At 40.1% G+C, this 21,865-nt stretch overlaps 1 protein-coding gene across 1 annotated transcript; it reads right to left on the bottom strand.

Moving 5' to 3' along the window:
* Positions 1-9,061: 9,061 nt before the first annotated feature.
* LOC109695312 (interferon-induced protein with tetratricopeptide repeats 3) lies at positions 9,062-10,860 on the bottom strand. The gene is given in 2 exon segments (XM_020177759.2): positions 9,062-9,833; positions 9,836-10,860. Coding segments are annotated over 2 exon segments (1,284 nt in total). The 5' UTR covers positions 10,740-10,860; the 3' UTR covers positions 9,062-9,453.
* Between the last annotated feature and the right edge of the window lie 11,005 nt (positions 10,861-21,865).

Genomic DNA, 21,865 nt, shown 5'->3' with positions numbered 1-21,865 from the left:
TGTTCCACTGGTCTTCATGTCTGTTTTTGTGCCTTAACTTTTTTAAAGAATGGGATTCTTACTTGTACAACTGAAATTTAAGCACTGAACAATGAGTCTACTGTCAAGAATCCAAGAGCATCATCTTGATTGACACATTTGATTGACAAGCCAAATGAATTTGATTTCACTTAAACTCTGAGTTACTTCATCATTTACGTAAAAAGTCGGTCTTGAACAGTGGTTTACATCCTCAAATGCAAATTAGAAAATTCTCTGGATGCCTGAGCCAATCTCCAATTCAATGGATCAGAATCTCTGGAAGTGAGCCTCGGGCATCAGTATTATCAGTAATTTTTTTTTCTAAAGTGACTCTGGGTATGATTAGAAACCAATAAAGTAAATTCTTTTTCTACCTTGAGTAGGGTTTGTGAATCTGTAGCACCAGTAACAACTAACGCTTAGAAATTGGGAATATCAGGCCTTTTCACAGATCTACTAAATTAGTATCTGCCTTTTAACTTATCCAGGCAGTTTGCTGGTATATTTAAGTTTAAGAGCTACTTTCCGACATGGTCACTGGTTCTCTGCATTCATAATGTCATGGAATTTTCAAGACTGCTTATCTATATGTAGGCCATAAACCCTGAAGCAGCAGAGTAATGAGTTATAGGCAGTTTTGGTGTCTCATTAGATACTTCCAGCTCATCCAAGATCATTGTTTTCTTGTGATACTGAGATCAAACCCTAGCACATGCTAAGCAAGTACTCTCCCAATGAGCTACATCCCAGCCCTCAGTTAGGCTCTAGGTATTGGAGCTTGTGGTGCCACATCCTAGTTGGACCTGGCCAATCCATATTGGAGCTGATCATTGTTTTAGATGAGTGGTGAGCAATTTTTCCCCCACAGGGCATTAGACAATACCTGCAGACATATTTTACTGTCACAACTGGAGAAGGGGTTGCAAAGTCCAGGGCTAAGTCTAAACATACCATCATTTATAAAACAGGCCCTCACAACAAAGAATTATCTGTCCCAGAATTGCAATAGGTACCAAGACTTAGAAACCCTACATCTATTCTAAAATAACTTTTCACATGTTGAAAATGTTCCAAATCTCTGCTGCCCAATGCAATAGCAACTAGCCACAGGTTTTTATGAGTACTGTAAATGTAACTAGTGCATCTGAGGAACTCAATTTTAGCTTTAATTTTAATTAATTTAAATATAAACTTAAAGTACAGAGTGGCTACACTTTGGACAGTACAGGTCTAGTTAAAGGCCTGCACTGGGAGATGCTTGGAGTTCCCCCACCCATTCTGATGGATGCAGCAGATGACTTGAGACAACAAGTTCTTGAGCACAGCTTCTACATCTTATTTAGTTCATTAAGAAACTGCCCTAGTCAGGATTGGCAGTGGCCCAATCCTGTAATCCTGGCTACTTGGAAGGCAGAGATAAGGAGGATCTCAGTCCAGCCCAGCCAGACATAAAGTAAGGTGCTATCTAAAAAAATAACCAATGCAAAAAGGGTTGGTGGAGTGGTTCAAGTGGTAGAGCACCTATCTAGCAAATGTGAGGTCCTGAGTTCAACCCCTAATACTGCCCTCCAAAAAAAAAAAAAAGAAAAAGAAAGTGCCCACATTTTCTGGGCCTGGTAATATGGCTGTATGTGGAGAATATAGTATGCACTTCTGCTCAAGAGGAGACTAGGAACCAGGTGCTCGTGGCTCATGCCTGTAATCCTAGTTATTCAGGAGGCAGAGATCAGGAGGATCGCAGTTCGAAGCCAGCGCAGGCAAATAGTTCATGAGACCCTATCTCAAAAAAAACCCATCACAAAAAGGGCCGGTGGAATGGTTCAAGGTGTAGGCCCTGAGTTCAAGGCCCAGTACTGCAAAAAAATAGGAGACTAGGAATGCCATTCTCTCTGCTTTTCCTTCTATCCATATATTCCGATGAATATCTCCTTTTTAAAAAAATCTCAAAAGATCTAGGCACTTGTGTCTAAGAAAGCCTTTATACTTAGGAGATAATTTGCTCAAAAGTAGCAATGATGGCAGTTGAAAGCACAGGCACTTCAATTTAGAAGGTCGTTGAAGCCCTCGCCGGAGAGCAGTATCTGTTCTTTATAGAACATTCTCTATGCCTTCTTCATTAACCTCCCTGTTTCATGAACTTTTTGAAGTTTCTTAAAGATAATTTTAAGAAACATTTTCCTGGTGGAAATTACAGTGAGATCTAATGACAATGTAATATAAACATTGTCTAGAAAACACACAATAAAACAAAACAATCTAGATTTATATAAGGAAAATACTATTGGAATAATATTTTCTGTGTCCAGACAAGTTACCCTACAGAAATAAAGAAGGCCAAGAAAATTTAAAGGAATTCATTACTAGTAGACCTCCCTTGCAAGAATTAAAATTTCTTTTCTTCAGAAAAAGGAAAAATGAAACAGTTGAGATACTCAAATCTATCTACATAAAAAAGAGTGTTCAGTGAGGAAAAAAGGAAAGTAAAATAAAGATCTCTTATTCTAATAACACTACTTAAGCTGGAGGAGTGACTTAAGTGGCAGAGCATATGCCTAGAAAGTGTGAGGCCCTGAGTTCAAACCCCAGTACCACCACCAAAAAAAAAAAACAGATAACACTATTCAAGATGATAAGTGCAAGAACAATGGAATAATGTCCATAGCAAGATACACAAATGGCAAATAAGCATGTGAAACGATGTCATTATAGAATTGCAAGTAAGATATACTACACACATATTAAAAATGGCTAGAATCCAAAAGGATGACATCAAATGCTGACCAGGATGAGAAGCAACAGGAACTCTCATTCATTACTGGTGGGAATGCATAATGTGACAGCCACTATGGAAGACAGTGTGGCATTCTTTTTAAAAAGCTGAACCCTAAATGCATATTACTAAGTGAAAGAAGGCAGTCTGAAGGCCTCTATGGGATTTATCAAACTATATGACATTCTGGAAAAGAACAAATTATAGGAAGAATAAAAAGATCATTGTGCCAGGGATTCTGAAAGAGTGGGAAATGGGCAAATAGATGAAGCACAGAGCATTTCTAAGCCGGTGAAACTCTTCTGTATGATCCTGCAATGGTGTCCACATGGTATTATACATTTGACAAAGCTCATTGAACTGTAAAATTAAGAGTGACCCCTGTTGGAAACTATAGCCTCTAGTTAGCAATCAGGTGTCAATATTTCACTCATCAATTGTAAAAAATATACCACACTAATTCATGATGTTAATAAAAAGGAAATTGTTGGAGGGGTGTGAATTGGGGAGAGCCATATGGGAATTCTTTATTTTCTGCAAACCTAAAAATTGCTCTATGAAACAGGGACTGCTTTGATTATAAGCTCTGCAAGTGCCTAAGGTTAGTCAGAAAGGCTTTTCCTTTTGATAGATTTGTGGCAAAGACTAGAGAGGTCAATTTTGGGTGTGGGGACAAGTGGTCAGCTTCAACAGTGAGGAAATATTTTTCTTTTTGTGGTAGTCTATTTGAGGGAGGGATTGTTTGGCATTTCTATGCTTGTGTAACTTTAAGAGCATATCAAATTTCAGGGTCCTGTAGGGAGGGGAGAAGTTTGGTCAAGTTAAATATACTGGCATTTTGTTTTGCTCGATTAGGGTGGGAACAAATGGTTCAGTTAATCAGTTATGAGACTTAGAATTTGGAGGCTCTGAGTGGTCTTGTCACAGGTAAACCAGGGGATCATCTATCTGTGAGCCTTATCTGAATAATAGAGGAAAGAATTTTGTTTTATTCTCCTTGGACTATTGTAACAAAGTATCATACCTGGAGTGGTTTATAAATAACAGAAATTTATTTGGCACAGTTCTGGAGGCAGAGAAGTCCAAGATCAATGATAAACAATGTTTTGTGTCTGGCAAGGACCCCCTTCCTATTTCAGAGATGGCAACTTTCTACTGGGTCCTTGCACAGGACCCAGTAGAAAGGGATGGGAAATCTCTCTCAGGTCTCTTCTTTAAGGGCGCTAATCCCATTCATGAGGGCACTACCTTCACAACCCAATCCCTTTCTAATACCATCATCTTGGGCCTTAGGATTTAAACATATAATTTTTCTTTTGGTGGTGATGGTAAACACACAAACATTCAGAACAAACAGTAGCTGTTTGCAGTAAACCATTTTCCAAACATGAATGAGGAGAATGAGGATAAGGGGGGAGGACAATTGACTATAGGTTTTTTCAGAAGCATGGGGGTTCAGGTAAAGTCTGGCACTGTCAACATCTACCATGTTGTCAGGAGCTTAGTGTTGTCACTACAGAATCTGTTTCAATTACCTCTGGGCTTCATACATTTATGGAGTCCAGAGAAACTATACTGGGTGGTGAAAACATAGGGAAAAAAATCACTGGTGTTATATCATTAAACTCATTTTCTCTGATTTGAATTCCAGCTGAAAGAGATTAAATCCTCCAATGACTTAGATTAGCTCAAAAAATCCTGAGCATGACATAAAACTTTCTCTTCCTGAGATGCTCCTGAAATTAGGAAAAACACCTTTCTTTGTTTCCAATTTGGTCCATTAAAATATAGAAACAACTGCTCCTTTCCCAAGGAAAGCAGAGGTGGGCAAAGTTACTTCATTTAATAAACTCAGTATTCCGTATGATCTCCCTTTTCTCACAAACAATTGTTAACATGCTGAGAAGTAATTAAATGATTAGAAGCAGCTTTTGTCCTAACTACTCCTTCATGCCCTGTCCTATCCATGAAGAACTAGAGGGTCCTGCTCCCAACTCTGTGTCTCTGAATGCAAACTGATTTGGAAATAGGATCTTTGCAGATATAATTAAGATGAGATCATTGGGTGGGCTCTGATTTACTATGACTGATGTCTTTATAAGAACAGGAAAAGAGACACAGAGATACAAAGGGAGGCAAGACGATATTAAGACGCACAGGGAGAATGTCATGTGTAGACAAGAATGAGACTGACAGCTAAAAAGGCATGGAAGGATTTTGCTCAGTCTTAAAGGGATCATGGCCCTGTTGGCACCTTGCTTTCAGACCCTCTCCAAGACACTTACCTCAGTGAGCCAAACATGGGCTGGCTCTCATTCCCTTTCCTTTTGCCTTTGGTGGATGACTAATGCAAACAATAATGCTTGGCTACCTTGGCATAAGGAGGAGAGATGCTGTACTGGCTTGACATGGGTTCATACTCCCTGACATGTGCCATCTTTTAACCTTCTGGGTTATGAGTCATAGACACACTCTGTGTGAAAAGTGTGGTCTTTATTCAATAAGTGGGATGCTAAGCACTTCAACTTCTTTAAGTTCCTATTCATTTTCAAAATTGAGCAAATAAGGAGCAGAAACATATTTTATTCCTATATGCCTTTGTGATTGGGAAGCATAGGAAATCTGGTTAACAACCCAAACTGTAACTTCTTACCTATGTGATTTCAAGCAATTCATTCTCACTTCCAAACACTTCATTTGTAAAATGACAACAATAATAGTTATAATAGCTCTTATTTATAAAAAGAACAATCATGAAATGCTGAAGTAATGCAATAAAAATCAAGGCAGAGTAAGCTATAACCAAGGAAAACAAAAATTAGTTATTAATGTTAGTATTGGCTTTATGTTTGTGTGTGTGTGTGAAAAAGAGAGAGAAATATGTAGATCTTCATTGGAAAGGATAGAAAAGGATGAACACTAACCAGTGGGTGCCAGGTTATGTCTCAGGTAATTCCCTATTTAAAAAGTTTTGGGAGGAGCAGTACAATCTGCCTGTGGACTTGAGCCTCTGGAATAGAGGAAGCCTGATGTGAGTTTTAGGGTAGCACAATTTAATGATCTCTTCCCCACCCCCACCCTCACTCCCAGATTCCTCATGTCAGGAGACTGGATACCTGGAACATGTTGCTGTAAAATGTCTTCATGGATGGCTTCCAACAGTCTGGACAGGGCCTTGTCAATCCCATGTGTAGAGCACAGACTAATATGATTTCATGACCATGAACTGATAAATAAAAATCAGATCCTCTTTGCAATGAACCTCTTCCAACAGCATCCAGTTCTCCAAAACTGCTCTATAGACTATTTAATGGCAATCCCTGGGACTGGGCTTAGGCAGTCCTCTCTTTCTCACTTCTTGGAAGAGCTAATAGGAAGCAGACTCCATCCTCCATCATCCTGCAGCCCTCCCCCACCAGGCAATTACAAGTGTTTGATGGACAAGATGTCCTGGAAATGGGATTCTCTTTTCTTACTCTTCTCCCTCTCTTATTAATTTTATTTAAAACATTAAATATTTAAATTTTAATTAAAAGTTTTTAATTGACATATAATAATTATACATATTCATGGAATTTATTATAATATTTCAGTGTTATCCAATGTGCAATGATCAGGTCAGGGTGATTGGTATATCCATCACCTCAAATATTTAGCACTTCTTTGTGGTGGGAACATTCAACATCTCTTCTAGCTTCTTTGAAATATACAGTTCAGTGTTCTCAACCTTAATGACCCTATTGTGTAATAAAACATTAAAAATTATTCTTCCTATCCAACTGCACCCTGACCATTAACTATTCCCTCTTCATTGATCATGACATTTTTCCCAGCCTCTTTGATCACTATTCTACTCTCTGCTTCTATGAGATCTTTCTTCACTTGTACATATAAGTGAGGACATGTGTTATTTGTCTTTCTGTGCCTGACTTATTTCACTTAAAATAATGACCTTCAGTTCTATCTGTGCTGGCACAAATGTCAGGATTTCAAACTTGTTTATGACTGAATAATATTGCACTATGTGTGTGTGTATATATTACATCTTCTTTATTTGTTCATTGATTAAACATTCTAGCACAAACCTCTGAGTTCAAACCCCAGCCCCACCAAAAATAAACAAATAAACAAATAAATCAAATTGATTCCATATCTTGGCTCTTGTGATTAGTGCAGAAATAAACATGGCAGCATGGGTTTTCTTTAAAGGTCAGCATACTTTTGAGAAGAAAATATTTTCTGTAACTTACCTGCATAAAACAAAGCAGGAAAGAGAGGAATGAGTACCTTCAAATGAAATGCATCTTAGGCCTGGATGGGTTTCACCTTTCCTAATATCCAATAAAAAGGCAAATCTTATTTTTATGGTTTTCATCACAATAAAATGTCTAGCCTTTGAGGGTTTCAGATAAAAATCAATCATGGCTACCTTTAAAATTCTTTTCTTCTGCAACCTACCCTTGAGTGGTCTGTCTTGACCTCAGTAGATTAAAACTCCCCTCCCTCCTTTATCCCTGTCCCAGCCAACTCCTTTCAAATCTCAGACATGATTTGTCTGCAGTTTGCAATTCTGTGAGTTGAGTTTCTCTTGTCATGAGTTCACTAGATTAGAACTATGACACACACACAAAGAAAATAAGTTTTGCTGTTAAGACAGTTTTATTTTCTATTTAAAGTTAGGCCTCATAAGTTAATAAGAAACACTAACTGAAGAGTTAGTACTATGGTTTGAATATGGTTTGTCCCCTCCAAAAACTCATATTGAAATCTAATCCCCATGTGAGATATTAAGAAAGTAGAAACTTAATCAGGCTGCAGTATTTAGAGGTGGGGCCTCTGGGAAGGATTCACATCAGAGAGGTCACCCGCAGGGAGCCCCAGTGACTGAACACTGCTGGCTTTATCAGAAGAGGGAGGAACTTGATGTTTTCATATATGTAAAAGTCATGGAGTGGTTACATCAAGCTATTTACCATATGTGTTACCTCAGACACCATTGTTTTTGTGGTGGTAACACCTAAACTTTACTTCCTTAGCAATTTTTATGTGTGAAAAATAGTAACTATAACCATCTTCTTTTATTTAATTATAACTTAATTTATTAATTTATTTATTTTTGAACAAAGTTTCAACTACATTGCCCAGGCTAGCCTGAAACTCACCACCATATAATACAGACTGGCCTTGAACTCATTATCTCCAGTTTCTGCTTCCTGAGTACTAGTTAGTTTTTTGTGACCATGCTCAACTAATTATCTGATATTTCTCAAAACTGAAAATCCCTAGCATGCTCTGGACTTCAGATTTTGAAATTTACAAGAGCCATAATTATAGTCTATTAATCCTAAAGGACTGCTTTGTGTGGATTCTCAGTATGAGGTCTGCATTCTAATTCGGAGACACAGATCCACTTATGGTCAGAATTTTTCTACCTACAAACAAGTTTCTAGATGTTAAACAAACTACAGAATCATTTCAGAATTTACTTTAGATGCTATACTTATATCAATTCACAGACGTGGAGGAAAAAGATTTTGGAGGGGAAATGTTCAAATGTGAATATAATTTATCTACTTTGATGTTCCTGCTTCTACCCTGTGAAAAGAAATTATGTTCCTAAATGAATTAAAGTCAAGATACAGTTCCTTGTTGTAAAGGTCAAGGAGACTATTTCTGATCAGTTTGAGGCCCTTGTTTGCTAAATCTGACTTTTACCAAAATAAAAGGAAGCTCAGCATGTCAGATGCTGCCAGTTTTAGAAGGGCCATTGAAGGCCTGGATGGACCTCTGTCCTTAGGTTCCTCTAGCATCAGTGCCTCTGGCACACTATCTCAGAGGCTTTGGCCCAGTGTTTCTGGGTGCACAGCAACCTTGGATGAAGCAGCAGCTGCTCACCAGCCACAAAAGCCAGATGAGGCTCCAGGGCTGGGATAGGAGCCATAGTTTCTATGGGCTAAGGGTGGGTGTGTTACAGAGGGACTGGACTAGCTATTAGAGGATATAAAATGGACATGTCCATCATAGAATGTTAGGACTTGGCCTCCATCCCCAGCAGAGGAAATTGAGAATTAATATGACTGTCTTAGTCACACACACAAATCATATGATAACCTCTATTCTAAGGATATTTTTAGTTTTACTATGGAATTACTGTTAAGTACACATATTTATCTTAGCATCATTAAAACAATACATATAAACACATGGACAATCCAAGAATAAAAATGTAAGAAACATCTGAGAGTTAGTCAAAGTCTAATTATTCAGGCTTAAAAGGCTGCTTGAAAATTGGGTGAAGGAAGTAAGCATGATTTTTGTTAGTAGACAGTCAGCATGTGTTACCTTGGCAACAAGGGCAGAAATGGGGATTATATGCTGAACTGCATGTGAACTGAAAACTAATCAGCATCTTGTATGCCTGCAGCATGTTTGCACTACTGATTAGTGAGAAGTAATGCTGGCCAGATAACTGTGTGGCTGGGTGAACAGGGGAGATAATAAGTGAGAAAACAATTCTTTCAAAATGTACTTTGATGCAATGAGAAAGAACACTCTGGTCAACAATCCCAGGTTTTGGTTCCCTGGATTTCCACTCCTTTCCCCCTCAACTTCTGCTCCAGGCCTTCTGCTGCTCTGTTTCCCTTCCTCCTCCCCAAATCAGGTCAAGCAGTGGGAGCTCCTTCCTCCTGGCCTATTTTCTTACTGCCATCATCAGGCTCAGATGCTGACAGGAAGAAGCTGCCTATGCCTGAAGGAATGTCCCTTACTAGCTGGTCCAGTCCTTTCTCTTAACATTCCACTGCTTGCAGCACATCTCCACTCAGCTTGTGAGTTAACCCTTGGAGGTACCAGGAACTGGGAGCATTTTGGTGAAGAAGGTTCTCAGCATTGCTCTGCAGTTGACATTTCATTTCTTCCCTCTCAGGTGATGTTTTGCTTATTGGAAAACTCTCTAAACAACTTTGAAAAGCAGTGTCTTCAGACTTTCCCTGATATTCCTGAAGGTTGTAATCTACAGAACGGAGACACTGTCTGCAGGCTTAGGGAGCTCCTTACTGCATGCTCTCTGATAACATTCTTCTGCCTCCAGGAACTCAGTGAGGTCAAAGGGTGCATTCATAGGACTTAGCCTCTTCTCACCAGCTTTCTTAATGTAGTCTAGAACCAGTTTCCTTACTTTTTCCACCTTCCTTCTATTTCCAGTGTCTTCAGATTCTTCTGTATTCTGCATTTGTTTGACTTTTTCCCTGAAGCAGCACATAATCTGGTAATAGAAGTGGCCATTGTTTGATGAGCATTCCACTGCCCTCAGAAGTAGCTCAATAACTTTGTCAAGGTTCCCCTCTCTTCTATAAAATGTGGCTGCGTTTCGCAGGACATCTGGTTGATGAGGAGCCTTCAACAGGGCATCTTCAAGTAATTGCTTCCCTTGCCTTTCTTCTTTCATCTTCTGTAGTTTCAGGGCCAAGAGAACTTTGACATACTGGTTCTCAGGACTCAGCTCAATGGCCTGCTTCAGAGCTTCAACAGCAAACTGCTTCTGTGGTTTGTCATCCAGGTGGCACATGGCAAGGGCCAGTCCAGTGGAGAATTCGGGGTTGTTGGGCTGCTCATCCAGAGCCTTCTCAAAACACATCTTAGCCCTTTCATTCCTTCCACACTTCAGACGTGTCCATCCTTCTTCACTGTCAAACTCAGGACAGTCAATACTATAAGGATTGGAAAACTTCTCACAGATGTGCTTTACCTTGTCAATGTAAGTCTGAGCTTCTGAGAGTTGGCCCATGTGATAGTAGACCCAGGCATAGTTTCCCCAGGTGACCATACGTCTGATTTCTGCTTGGGCAGTGTCCTCTCACTGTTCTAAGACTTCAGCTTGCTACAAGCATTCCAGGGTTGCCTCATTGTCACCTTCTAAGTGTTTTATGTAGGACACAAAATTGTACATAGTAGATCTGAATTCAGTGTTTAAAAAAGCAATCTAGTTAAGCACTCTATCTTCTAGATGAGGTGGCACAGTTCCTTCCTTAAATAAGTTCCAGGTGAAATTGCATTTCAGTTATGTAAGCATCTTCTGAAGGGAAGGATCTTCTTGGTGACCTTACTTGCAGAAAGTATGCATAGTCAGTATGATGTCCACCCACCAAGCATTGTACGTTGTAATGGTTAAATTTATGTGTCAAGCTAGTGGGGCCATAGGACAGTTTAAATTTTGCAACATGACTGGAAATGTTAGACTCAGGCCACACTATAAGATACAGCACTCCAAGGAAATTTCACATTTTGGCAATAACTTGCAATTTCCCATCTCTGAAATATCCCTAAACAGGCAAGCTTTGCTTTCTGACATCTTTCCTCCCACCTCTACCCATCTCTGCCCTTCTATAAATGTACAATGCACAATACAGGAGGAATTCAGTTCTTTTAAGGAAGGAGGAACTTTGTGCTTTGTGGGCATCTTTACAAAGATCTCTGCCCCTCAATCCCATCTTATGTCTGATCCACTCAATCAGGATTTCAAACTGCCAAGTAATTTTAATTCTAAGAGAGCATCTGGGTTGCCTGTGATGCAGGCATCTGAGAGCACAATGAGAGAGATTGCATTACCTTCTTCCTGTTCTACTTCACATGGCAGGGAGGTCCTAGCAGGTCAGTCAGTGAGAAGATTGTCCACATAGACATGTTCACCTCTACTGAGCAAGCAAATTTCAAGGTACAAGTGACATCCTCATGACTTGGAATCTGGAAGTGCTGAATAAATCATGAACAGACTTTCTGAGAAGTAAGCATGTTATTAGCATAGTGACAACGTAATTGAGAAATCTCTGATTAAATCTTTTCACATATAAGAAACTGAACAGGGTTCATGACTTCAGGGACTTTCCTCAAAGCTCCATCCCTCATAGATCAGGTTGTGCCTCAGTGGATCTGAGCATGTGATCCTTCTGGTTTCTCATTAGCTCTTGTCCTTTCCCTGCTTATAACTCCTACTTCACTGGGTCCTTGGCTGCCCGACTCTGTAAAGTAGAAACAGCCAGGGAAATACAAATGCACAAATTTGTAAGAAAATTTATGACTCAGTTAGACAGATTAATTCACCCCTAAGCAAACAACTAAAGACCACTGAGGAACCTTGTTCTTGTAAGAACAAGAGTTCCTCAGTGGGACTCTAGAGGACACTCAGAGCCAGCAGATGCCAGGCTTATTCCCAGGGAATTCCCCTTTGGCAGTTGTTAGCACTGCTGGGTAAGAAAAGCCATACCTGCCTCTGTTCCTACAGAGCATCTTGATGTGGGCTTCAAGCCATCATAGGCCGAAGGGTCCTCCTCACAACTGCTTGGGTGAGTGGGTCTTCACACAGCCACATAAACGCTCCTATAGAGCCTTTTGTGTAGGCTGGACACCAAGACTCCTGGCAGGGCCTGGCTTCTGATCAAGCCCACTCATGTAGACACAATTAAGTTCAGTGTTGGCCAGGAGCCCATTATCTAGAAAGGTAATCTGAGGTACACTTGACAGTGAAGTCCTTTCACCCAAGCATCCCCATAAAGGAACTTGCTGGGCATTGGCAGTCCTTGGGGCAGCCTTTCTGCATCCTAGGGTGGTCAATAGTATCCTCTGTCCCTGAGCAATCTACCCCTCAATCCTTCCTCACAGATATTGGGTAGGAAAGGCATCTTTTTCACTTGTTCTCCCTGAAGCTCTATCAAAGGCAGAACTCTAGCAAGTGTATATGCACTTAAAAATGTCAAATTTACTGAGATTATACTTTACAAACCATAAATGTTTCTAAACCATAAAATGTTTCTAAACCATAAAATGTTTGCTTCCTATTTAAGGATTCAGTTTGATGAGTCTTAACAAATGGTTATGCCTATGCAAGCATATAGTCTCCCAGTAGACTATTTCTACCATCCCAAAGATTCCTCCCTGTGCCTTTTTACTCCATCCTCACTGTCTCCAGACAACCATTCATCTGTTTCCCATCACAAGAGATTAGACCAGTATTACATCAGAGATTATATTCCAATGTCAATTATATTCTGCTACTCATCAGTTTCACCACAGCAATCAAAATAAACTTTAGTCTTTGAACTTTATGGCTATAGAAAAAATTCTTCTAAAAATGCCTGTCAGAATTGTTCTACTTCCCACCATGAAGTGATCAAACATCTCAGGTCTACATGGATAGGGTTTGCAAGACTGATTCCATCTCTCACAAGTTTATCTGCTGAAAATAAATACTTCCTTTGGAAATCACAAGAAAAAAAAAGCCTCTTATTAGTCATTCCAAATAATACAAGGAAGAAAGCCAGCAAATGGTAATACCCTTAGGGCTAGCTTTGAGTCAGCAAATTTTGTGCCTAGGATAGTCTAACCACTCCCATCAAGGTTCCCTCTCATTCCAGCTACCAGCTGACCCAAATTCTAGAAACTTACGTAGCTTGAGCATGTACATCAGAGAAAGCCACAGAGAAGAAAGCAAACAACTGTTCAATCTATAAGCAACAGATAATTCAGAAACTTCCCTGCAGAGTGAGAGGCTCAGTTTACAATTTGCATTCAAGAACAAGAGTGGCGGTCTATTGTTACTTCACTGACCTCATGACTGTGACCTGCTGCCCTGTTGCTCTGAAGAGTGGGGACATGTTCAAAAATTGTCCCCTTCTGCCTCAAGCAAATGCCCAAGGCATTATATAAGGTGGAATCACAGGGTGTGGTATATCAGCTGATGCTTTCTCCCTGTTCATGAGTGATCTGTTAGTGAAAGAAGAGGAAACTGGAAAGTGAAACTGACTCAGGCTCATCTAGAGGAGGAAAAAGAAACTTAGTGGTGAGACCCACAGTGGCTGAGCCACAGCACATTGCTCAACACTGCACGTGTGAAGCTGCACTGAAAGGGAACAGGAAGGCACTCCCAGGAGCCTGACCTTCCCTCTGGGCGGGAAATTGTATTGTTAATAGTTTCTAGGAGATTCTGATGTCAGGATTTCTGGGACCACAAGATGTGAAAGAATGTTTCAAAATATTTTGAAAAAAAAGGTATCGTGGTTTCCGCTTTTTTTTTTTTTTTTTTGTCTTTTCTTTTTTGGTGCTGGGATCGAACCCAGGGCCTCACGCATGCTAGGCAAGCGCTGTACCACCAAGCTACATCCCAGCCCCGTGGTTTCCACTTTTAACAATAATGTCAGGAGAGCCTTCATGACACCAGACACACAAATGGCCTCCCCACATGCAGCTGAGAGGAGAAAAGAAAAACAGATTTCCTGGAGCTTTTGGAACTTCCAAAGATGCTCAGGGCCCAATTTGGATCTATATGAAAGTTTTCTACTTCGGGATGTCTCCAAAATTGGCTACCCTTCTTTCTGTTTGGCTTCCTCCAGGAGACAATGTCTCTGACCCTGTATGGAGGGTCTTGGGATACAGTGCTGGATTCAGAGTCCAGAGTGCTAACAAATGTCCAGAGCAAACTGAGCTGGGATAGGTCTTTATAACTGGGAGAGGTGTTTGGCAACTAAAGAGTTAGGGAAATTGCAAAGAGAACAGCTAAGAAAGTTGGAAAGGCACTAGATTGTGATACAGCTTTTGAGCTCCTGGTTTGGTTGCCCTGCCTCTAAGGTCTGGAGGGAGGGAGCTGCATCCTTGCTCAAGCCAGCTGAGGAAAGCAGAGTGTGGCACTGACTTCTGAGCCCGTGTGCCCCACCCTGGAGGCACCTGCAAAATGGTGCCCAAGTCTTAGCCTTGCTCTGAGCCCATTTCTGTGCTCTAGGTTAGTGCTCCATGCTATTGCTTGAGGGACAGCTTAGTCTGGAGAGACTGCTCTAGGTTCAGCACTCAACATAAACTGCAGCCTGGTAGCCTAGCTACCATAAAGATGGAAAACAAGAGAAGGAGGCATTCCTTAGTTTACCAAGCCTGATCTGGTCTGAGTTTTCTTGCTCACCAGATCCAGACTGGGAGAAAGGGAAAAGATGTTGAATTGTTGCTAAGAAGTTTCTGGATCCCAAATCCCTTTCCATTCAGCTTCCACTAGGGTGTGACTGCATGTTCTTGCAGGTAGGTTGGTGTGTGGAAATTCGCTTCCCTGGAAGTAGCCATGAAACCAGTATTAGTCATTTCCCAAATGGTGAAGATGGCATTTGGAAGTATAAGGTCTGGGATCTTACCTTCCAAAGACTGATAACCTCCTGCCTGGCTAATCTGAGTGGTCTAAGGCACTACTCCAGAAGATTCTGAGTTCTTGTGTCACCTGAACAGAAAACTGGACAGAGACAAAATTGCAAAACAGTAGCAAAACTTTGTTGAAAGAAAAGGAAGAAAGAATAAGAAGAAACCATCACAACAGAAACTGTGTCCTCTGCCAGGTGGCACAGAAACATTGATTTCTTTGTTTAAGACCAAATTATAAGTTTGTAAAGTGGGAACAATCTGGCCAGTCCTTATGAAGCAGCTGGCATGACTGGCCTCAGTCTTTAGGCAAGGACTATGGTGACTATGGTGACTACTTAGCATAGCCTAATCACATAACAAAGGGTATTCTGTGCATGTGTATATGCCAATTTTTGGCCTTTAAGTATATATATGAGACGCAACCAATATTCATGAGATCCTAAGTAAGAGGACCTAACCTGGGAGGTCGAATTGGGGTAGACCTTTTTTGATAAGAAAAGCAGATCCAAAAGCATCAATTTTGTATGCTATCTTGACATCTTAGAGGAAATTTATTGCTCTAGAGTTGGCTCAGGGTCTGTGCTGGGGAATGCCTGTTTATTTAGTAGAAGAGAGGTACCATGGTGGATGAGGGGGAGGAGGAGGATTGGGGTGTGGGAATCTGAAGTCCAATGGAGAGGGGGCAGAGGGACACGGGGGTGGGCAGGCTGCCTAATTGATACAGGGACAGAATTTTAATTGAATTTTGGAGGAAGTGATTTATTGCTTCTTAGTCACAAACTCTTATGTTAACTTTTATAGCTACTTATATTTAAAATAAGTATTTTAAGTTGTTTTCTTTGGAAAAATAAGTACAATTTTCCAAAACATATTCACATCCTTACTAGTTCACATTCTTACTAATGACCAGACACTTGCAGTTACTTGGAAACAAGACTGTTAAATTTTTTTTAATGCATATGTGCATACAATGCTTGGGTCTTTTCTCCCCCCTGCCCCCACACCCTACCTTACCACCCACTCCACCCCCTCCCTCTTCCCCCCCACCACCTCCATACACAGCAGAAACTATTTTGCCCTTATTTCTAATTTTGTTGAAGGAGAGTATAAGCAATAATAGGAAGGAATAAGGGGTTTTGCTAGTTGAGATAAGGATAGCTATACAGGGAGTTGACTCACATTAATTTCCTGTGCATGTGTGTTACCTTCTAGGTTAATTCTTTTTGATCTAACCTTTTCTCTAGTTCCTGGTCCCCTTCTCCTATTGGCCTCAGTTGCTTTTAAGGTATCTGCTTTAGTTTCTCTGAGTTGAGGGCAACAAATGCTAGCTAATTTTTTAGGTGTCTTACCTATCCTCATATCTCCCTTGTGTGCTCTCGCTTTTATCATGTGCTCAAAGTCCAATCCCTTTGTTGTGTTTACCCTTGATCTAATGTGCACATATGAGGGAGAACATATGATTTTTAGTCTTTTGGGCCAGGCTAACCTCACTCAGAATGATGTTCTCCAATTCCATCCATTTACCAGCGAATGATAACATTTTGTTCTTCTTCATGGCTGCATAAAATTCCATTGTGTATAGATCCATTCGTCAGTAGTGGGGCATCTTGGCTGTTTCCATAACTTGGCTATTGTGAATAGTGCCGCAGTAAACATGGGTATGTAGGTGCCTCTGGAGTAACCTGTGTCACAGTCTTTTGGGTATATCCCCAAGAGTGGTATTGCTGGATCAAATAGTAGATCAATGTTTAGCTTTTTAAGTAGCCTCCAAATTTTTTTCCAGAGTGGTTGTGCTAGTTTACATTCCCACCAACAGTGTAAGAGGGTTCCTTTTTCCCCACATCCTCGCCAACACCTGTTGGTGGTGGTGTTGCTAATGATGGCTATTCTAACAGGGGTGAGGTGGAATCTTAGTGTGGTTTTAATTTGCATTTCCTTTATGGCTAGAGATGGTGAGCATTTTTTCATGTGTTTTTTGGCCATTTGAATTTCTTCTTTTGAGAAAGTTCTGTTTAGTTCACTTGCCCATTTCTTTATTGGCTCATTAGTTTTGGGAGAATTAGTTTTTTAAGTTCCCTATATATTCTGGTTATCAGTCCTTTGTCTGATGTGTAGCTGGCAAATATTTTCTCCCACTCTGTGGGTATTCTCTTCAGTTTAGAGACCATTTCTTTTGATGAACAGAAGCTTTTTAGTTTTATGAAGTCCCATTTATCTATGCTGTCTCTTAGTTGCTGTGCTGCTGGGGTTCCGTTGAGAAAGTTCTTACCTATACCTATTAACTCCAGAGTATTTCCTACTCTTTCCTGTATCAACTTTAGAGTTTGTGTTCTGATATTAAGATCCTTGATCCATTTTGAGTTAATATTGGTGTAGGGTGATATACATGGATCTAGTTTCAGTTTTTTGCAGACTGCTAACCAGTTTTCCCAGTAGTTTTTTTTGAAGAGGCTGCTATTTCTCCATCGTATAGTTTTAGCATCTTTGTCAAAGACAAGTTGATTATAGTTGTGTGGCTTCATATCTGGGTCCTCTATTCTATTCCACTGGTCTTCATGTCTGTTTTTGTTCCAGTACCATGCTGTTTTATTGTTATTGCTTTGTAATATAGTTTGAAGTCAGGTTTTATCGTGATACCGCCAGCATTTTTCTTTTGACTGAGTATTGCCTTGGCTATTCGTGGCCTCTGTGTTTCCATATAAATTTCATGGTAGATTTTTCAATCTCTTTAATGAATGTCATTGGAATTTTGATGGGAATTTCATTAAACATGTAGATTACTTTTGGGAGTATAGACATTTTTACTATGTTGATTCTACCAATCCATGAGCATGGGAGATCTCTCCACTTTCTATAAGACTGTTAAATTTTTTGAAATAAAAATACAGGTAAGAATTCAATAACTTCAAAGTGTAAGATTGGCCGGTCACTTATTGGCTCATTCCTATAATCTTAGCTATTTGAGAGGCTGAAATTGAAAAGATAACCATTCCAGGCCAGCCCTGGGGAAATAGTTCTCTAGCCCCCTCCATATTATGGCAATGCCAACAGACATTCATTTGATAGGCACCAAGGTCAACTATTGGAAAAATACTTCCTGACATGCTCCATAATGCTGAACCTGTATTGCAATATGGTACCACTACAATGTAGAAGTTTGAGGGAAATAAACCTAAGCATTTCTCCAAAGTCAATTTCAATTAGATACCCATTCCAGAAACACATCATACATTACTGAGAACTCAGCTCTCCAGGAGGAAAGACAGACAAAGAACACAAAACAGATTTTTTTAATTGACAGATCTTGCTGACATGCAGAAATTTTGCTGGCTAAAGACTATTAACTGTGTGAATAATTGATAAACAGTTTGTTTGTTTCTTTGTTTGTTTTATTAGACTAGGGTTTGAACAACTCAGGCTTTCATGCTTACAAAGCAGGCGCTCTACCTCCTGAACCACACCAGTTGTCCATTTTTATTCTGGTTATTTTGGGGTTGAGCAAACTATTTGCCTGGACTACCTTGAAGCCAGATCCTCCAGATCTCAGCCTTGCAAGTGGCTAGGATTACAGGCTCGAGCCAAAGTGCTCAGTGGTAAACAGTGTTTTAAAGATTAATAGCAATGACTAGCACAGGAGGAAAGAAGCAGGGAAGTAGATCATGACTCTGCTGTTCCCAGGGACTAGGTTAGCATTCAATGGAGAGAGAGATACTAGCTACTTTCACGAAACAGTAACAAGTGTACTCGAAACCAAGGTGGGGATGAGAGAAATTGTCCTCACTCCTTCATTGGTGCAAGCACACCTGAGATCATCTTAGGCAGTATATTAGGACCCTCGAAGTGGCAGTGACAAGCAGGAGGTATCAAAGCAGTTTTGCGGGCAATGGACACGGGTGGCATAGGTGCTGGAGCACACAATCAGCAGATAGTCAGGTAATTCTGACAGAGTTGTTTGTCAGCACCTAGAGAGTGCTGATGGGGACTTGTTATTTACCTTGGTGAGTACATGGGGGAAGCAGACTGTCACACACTGGGACACATAGTTAGGTAGCAGGGATTTACCAATCAAGATCAATTAATGTGATTTCATTTATAATCCCCAGGTAGTGAAAGTTCAAGAAACATGAGCTACATACATAATCTGCTTTGTTGTTTTCCAATTATTTGTTGCCTCTATCTCCTCAAATAAATATTAGTTATAATAGTCATTGATCTCTTTTCTACCCTTCCCCCTTTTCCCCCTTTCAAGATGCTTGTTCCAGCACAGGTTTGGTGGACTGATATGAAAGGACAAGTTTATACATACCTGGTTCTTTAGCACACACAGGTGTCAGCATTCCTCCATCCAGGCCATTACATCTGCCTATTTTCCCTTTTATTCAGAACTGTCCTCTCTTTCGTCCCTAGGTTCCTGATCCAGTAGGTTACTCAGACAAAGAGAGTTAGACCTTCCTCTGAAATCTACACCTGTCCAATTGAATGAGTTTCTGAATGTGGCTCTTGTGATTTTTATTTTCCACTAAAGCCCTCTGGAAGACTACAAGAGGTTTCAGGGTTCCTTGCCTTTTGCTATTCTTTACCCTTTGGGGAAAATTCTCTAACAAGCATTTGAATTGCCTCCAGGATGGGGCATAAAACAGAATCAGCACCACTTCCTCATTTCTCAAAATAGAGGACAAAGAAAGAGAATGTAACTAAGAGAAAGGTTTAACAGAGAAAAGGGAAGTAGCACCCCAGAGTCAAGGGGGGGGTGAAGGAGATGCACAGTGCTGTGTGTACAAAGGGCATTTTGGGGCAGGTGGCAGGTATAAACACAAGCCCAGAACTCTAACACTGAGTAGAACTCTTAGTTCAATTTAGTGGTTTTAATATTAACAACTCTAGATAATTTGAGGCCAGTTCATACTCACCATAACATTTCACATATCAGTACTTAATTCTAAAAGACTTAAGGTAAAGCAAAATTTCAGATAAACTGGCATTGCTTTAGATGCTATTATATGTAAGTAATTTAATAATGGAAGTCATGACTTTTTTCATGAAATCAGTGAACTCTTTCATCTCAAACATATTTTTTTAAGATGGCAGTGGAGATTGAACTCAGGCAGGCACAGGACACCATGTCCAGTTTTTTCTATTGATCTGGGGTTTTGGGAAATTTGTTGCCATGACTGCCCACAAACTGTGGCCAATCTCATCCTCATTCTCTCCTCCAAATCTCATCTTCCCAAGTAACTGGGATTACAGATGTCAGCAATCAGCTTTAGACTTATAACCCTATTTTCAATGCAGAAGATAACATGAAACTGTTACAGTAGTTGTCATTTTATTGAATTTATATGTTTTAATTGCTTAATAACATTGCTGGTACATTGGTACATATGAAGTAATGCCAACAGACAAATGTTTTCCAACCCAGAAAGTGGCAGATGGTCTCATGCTGTGCTAAATGAGTCCACTTTGGTTCATGCCAGTCTTTATACCTAATCCAAGCAATACCTACTAGAAAAATCCCAATCACCACCATCAAACCATTAATTTTCTGGTATCTCTAAGTAGTTAATGAAGTGTTTCTATCACCAAATGTGGAACAGTTCTAATGAGGGGGAAACACCCTTCATTATCAATGTCATTTCCTAGACTTTTCATAGACCCTTGTCACCAAGCTGTTCTCCCATTCAGCTGCCTTGCTATCATCTCAAACATGCGATCCTCAAGCCAGTTTTGAAGAAAGTAAGTCTTGCTGTTGAAAAGGGGATAAATATAATCAAAGTATATTATATTTATATCCATGCATGAAAATAAAAATGAAACCCATTAAAATTATAAAAACAAAAATGTGGGAGGTCTTAACAGGTGAAAATTTCTCCATGTGATTATAATCTACAAAGATTCAGCTTTCCTTTTCTCTATCTTTTGCTTACTTTTTGTGTTTCCCTTTTTGTTTTCCACACAAAGATTTGGGTCTTGGGTGGGGGGGTGGCAGTAAAACCCCAGATGTTAGGCAGGCATCTACCACTTGAACCAGTTCACCAACTCAAAATTTGCCCATTTTTTTTTTTTTGACCATACAGGGGCTCGAAATCAGGGCCTTATGTTTGGTAAACAGGCTCTCTACCACTTGACCCACTACATTAACCCTTCCACACAAAAGATTTAAATAAATGTGTATTTTAGTTGCTAGCATATTTTACAAGATACCCTTTATATTTTCCTGCAGTGCTATAATTATAGCAGATGGAAGGAAAGTCTCCCTTTGAGATTCCGGAAAGATTTCCACAGACTTCATGGGTTCTCCTCAGATATCCCTTCTAGATTTCACCTGTTTGCTACTATCTTTTATTCAAACTATGCTGCCACCTCAGTTATTGGGGCATTGAATTCACGTTGTATGGTGCACTGTACATTAAGGACTGGAAGAGAAAGAGGAGGAAAGAGGCAGAGGAGAGGAAAGGAGTTACAGAGAATACAAAGACCTATCTAGCCTTTGTTCCCTCTTCTTTTCAGTGAACACACTACATTATTGTCTTTGCACGACCAACCTGTGCAAGATCTAAAATGACTCCATGATGGAAAAACATTACAGATGTGAGGAAACTGGCTGCTTTACATAAACATAGAAAAATCTTAAGGCATTGTTCCATGGTAGATGACTTGAAGGAATATCACCTTACAAACCACACCCAAGGTTCTATGCCCAACTGTTCCATCTCCCAAAATGCCCCATGATCCAGCCACTCAGGTGCTCACATCTGGCATGGCAAGATCTCCCTAACCCTGATCCAGTGCAATGGCCAATGTCTTAGTCCATGTTTATACCATTCCAATTGTTAAAAATTATGAAGAGTGATCTGGTGTTGGGTTCCAGTCCCATCAGGCAGTGTCTTTGTGGGCAGCACATCC

The sequence above is a fragment of the Castor canadensis genome, chromosome 7, assembly GCF_047511655.1.
Source record: "Castor canadensis chromosome 7, mCasCan1.hap1v2, whole genome shotgun sequence".
In the NCBI taxonomy this organism is placed as follows: Eukaryota; Metazoa; Chordata; class Mammalia; order Rodentia; family Castoridae; genus Castor; species Castor canadensis.
This window is presented reverse-complemented; position numbering and strand designations above follow the sequence as displayed.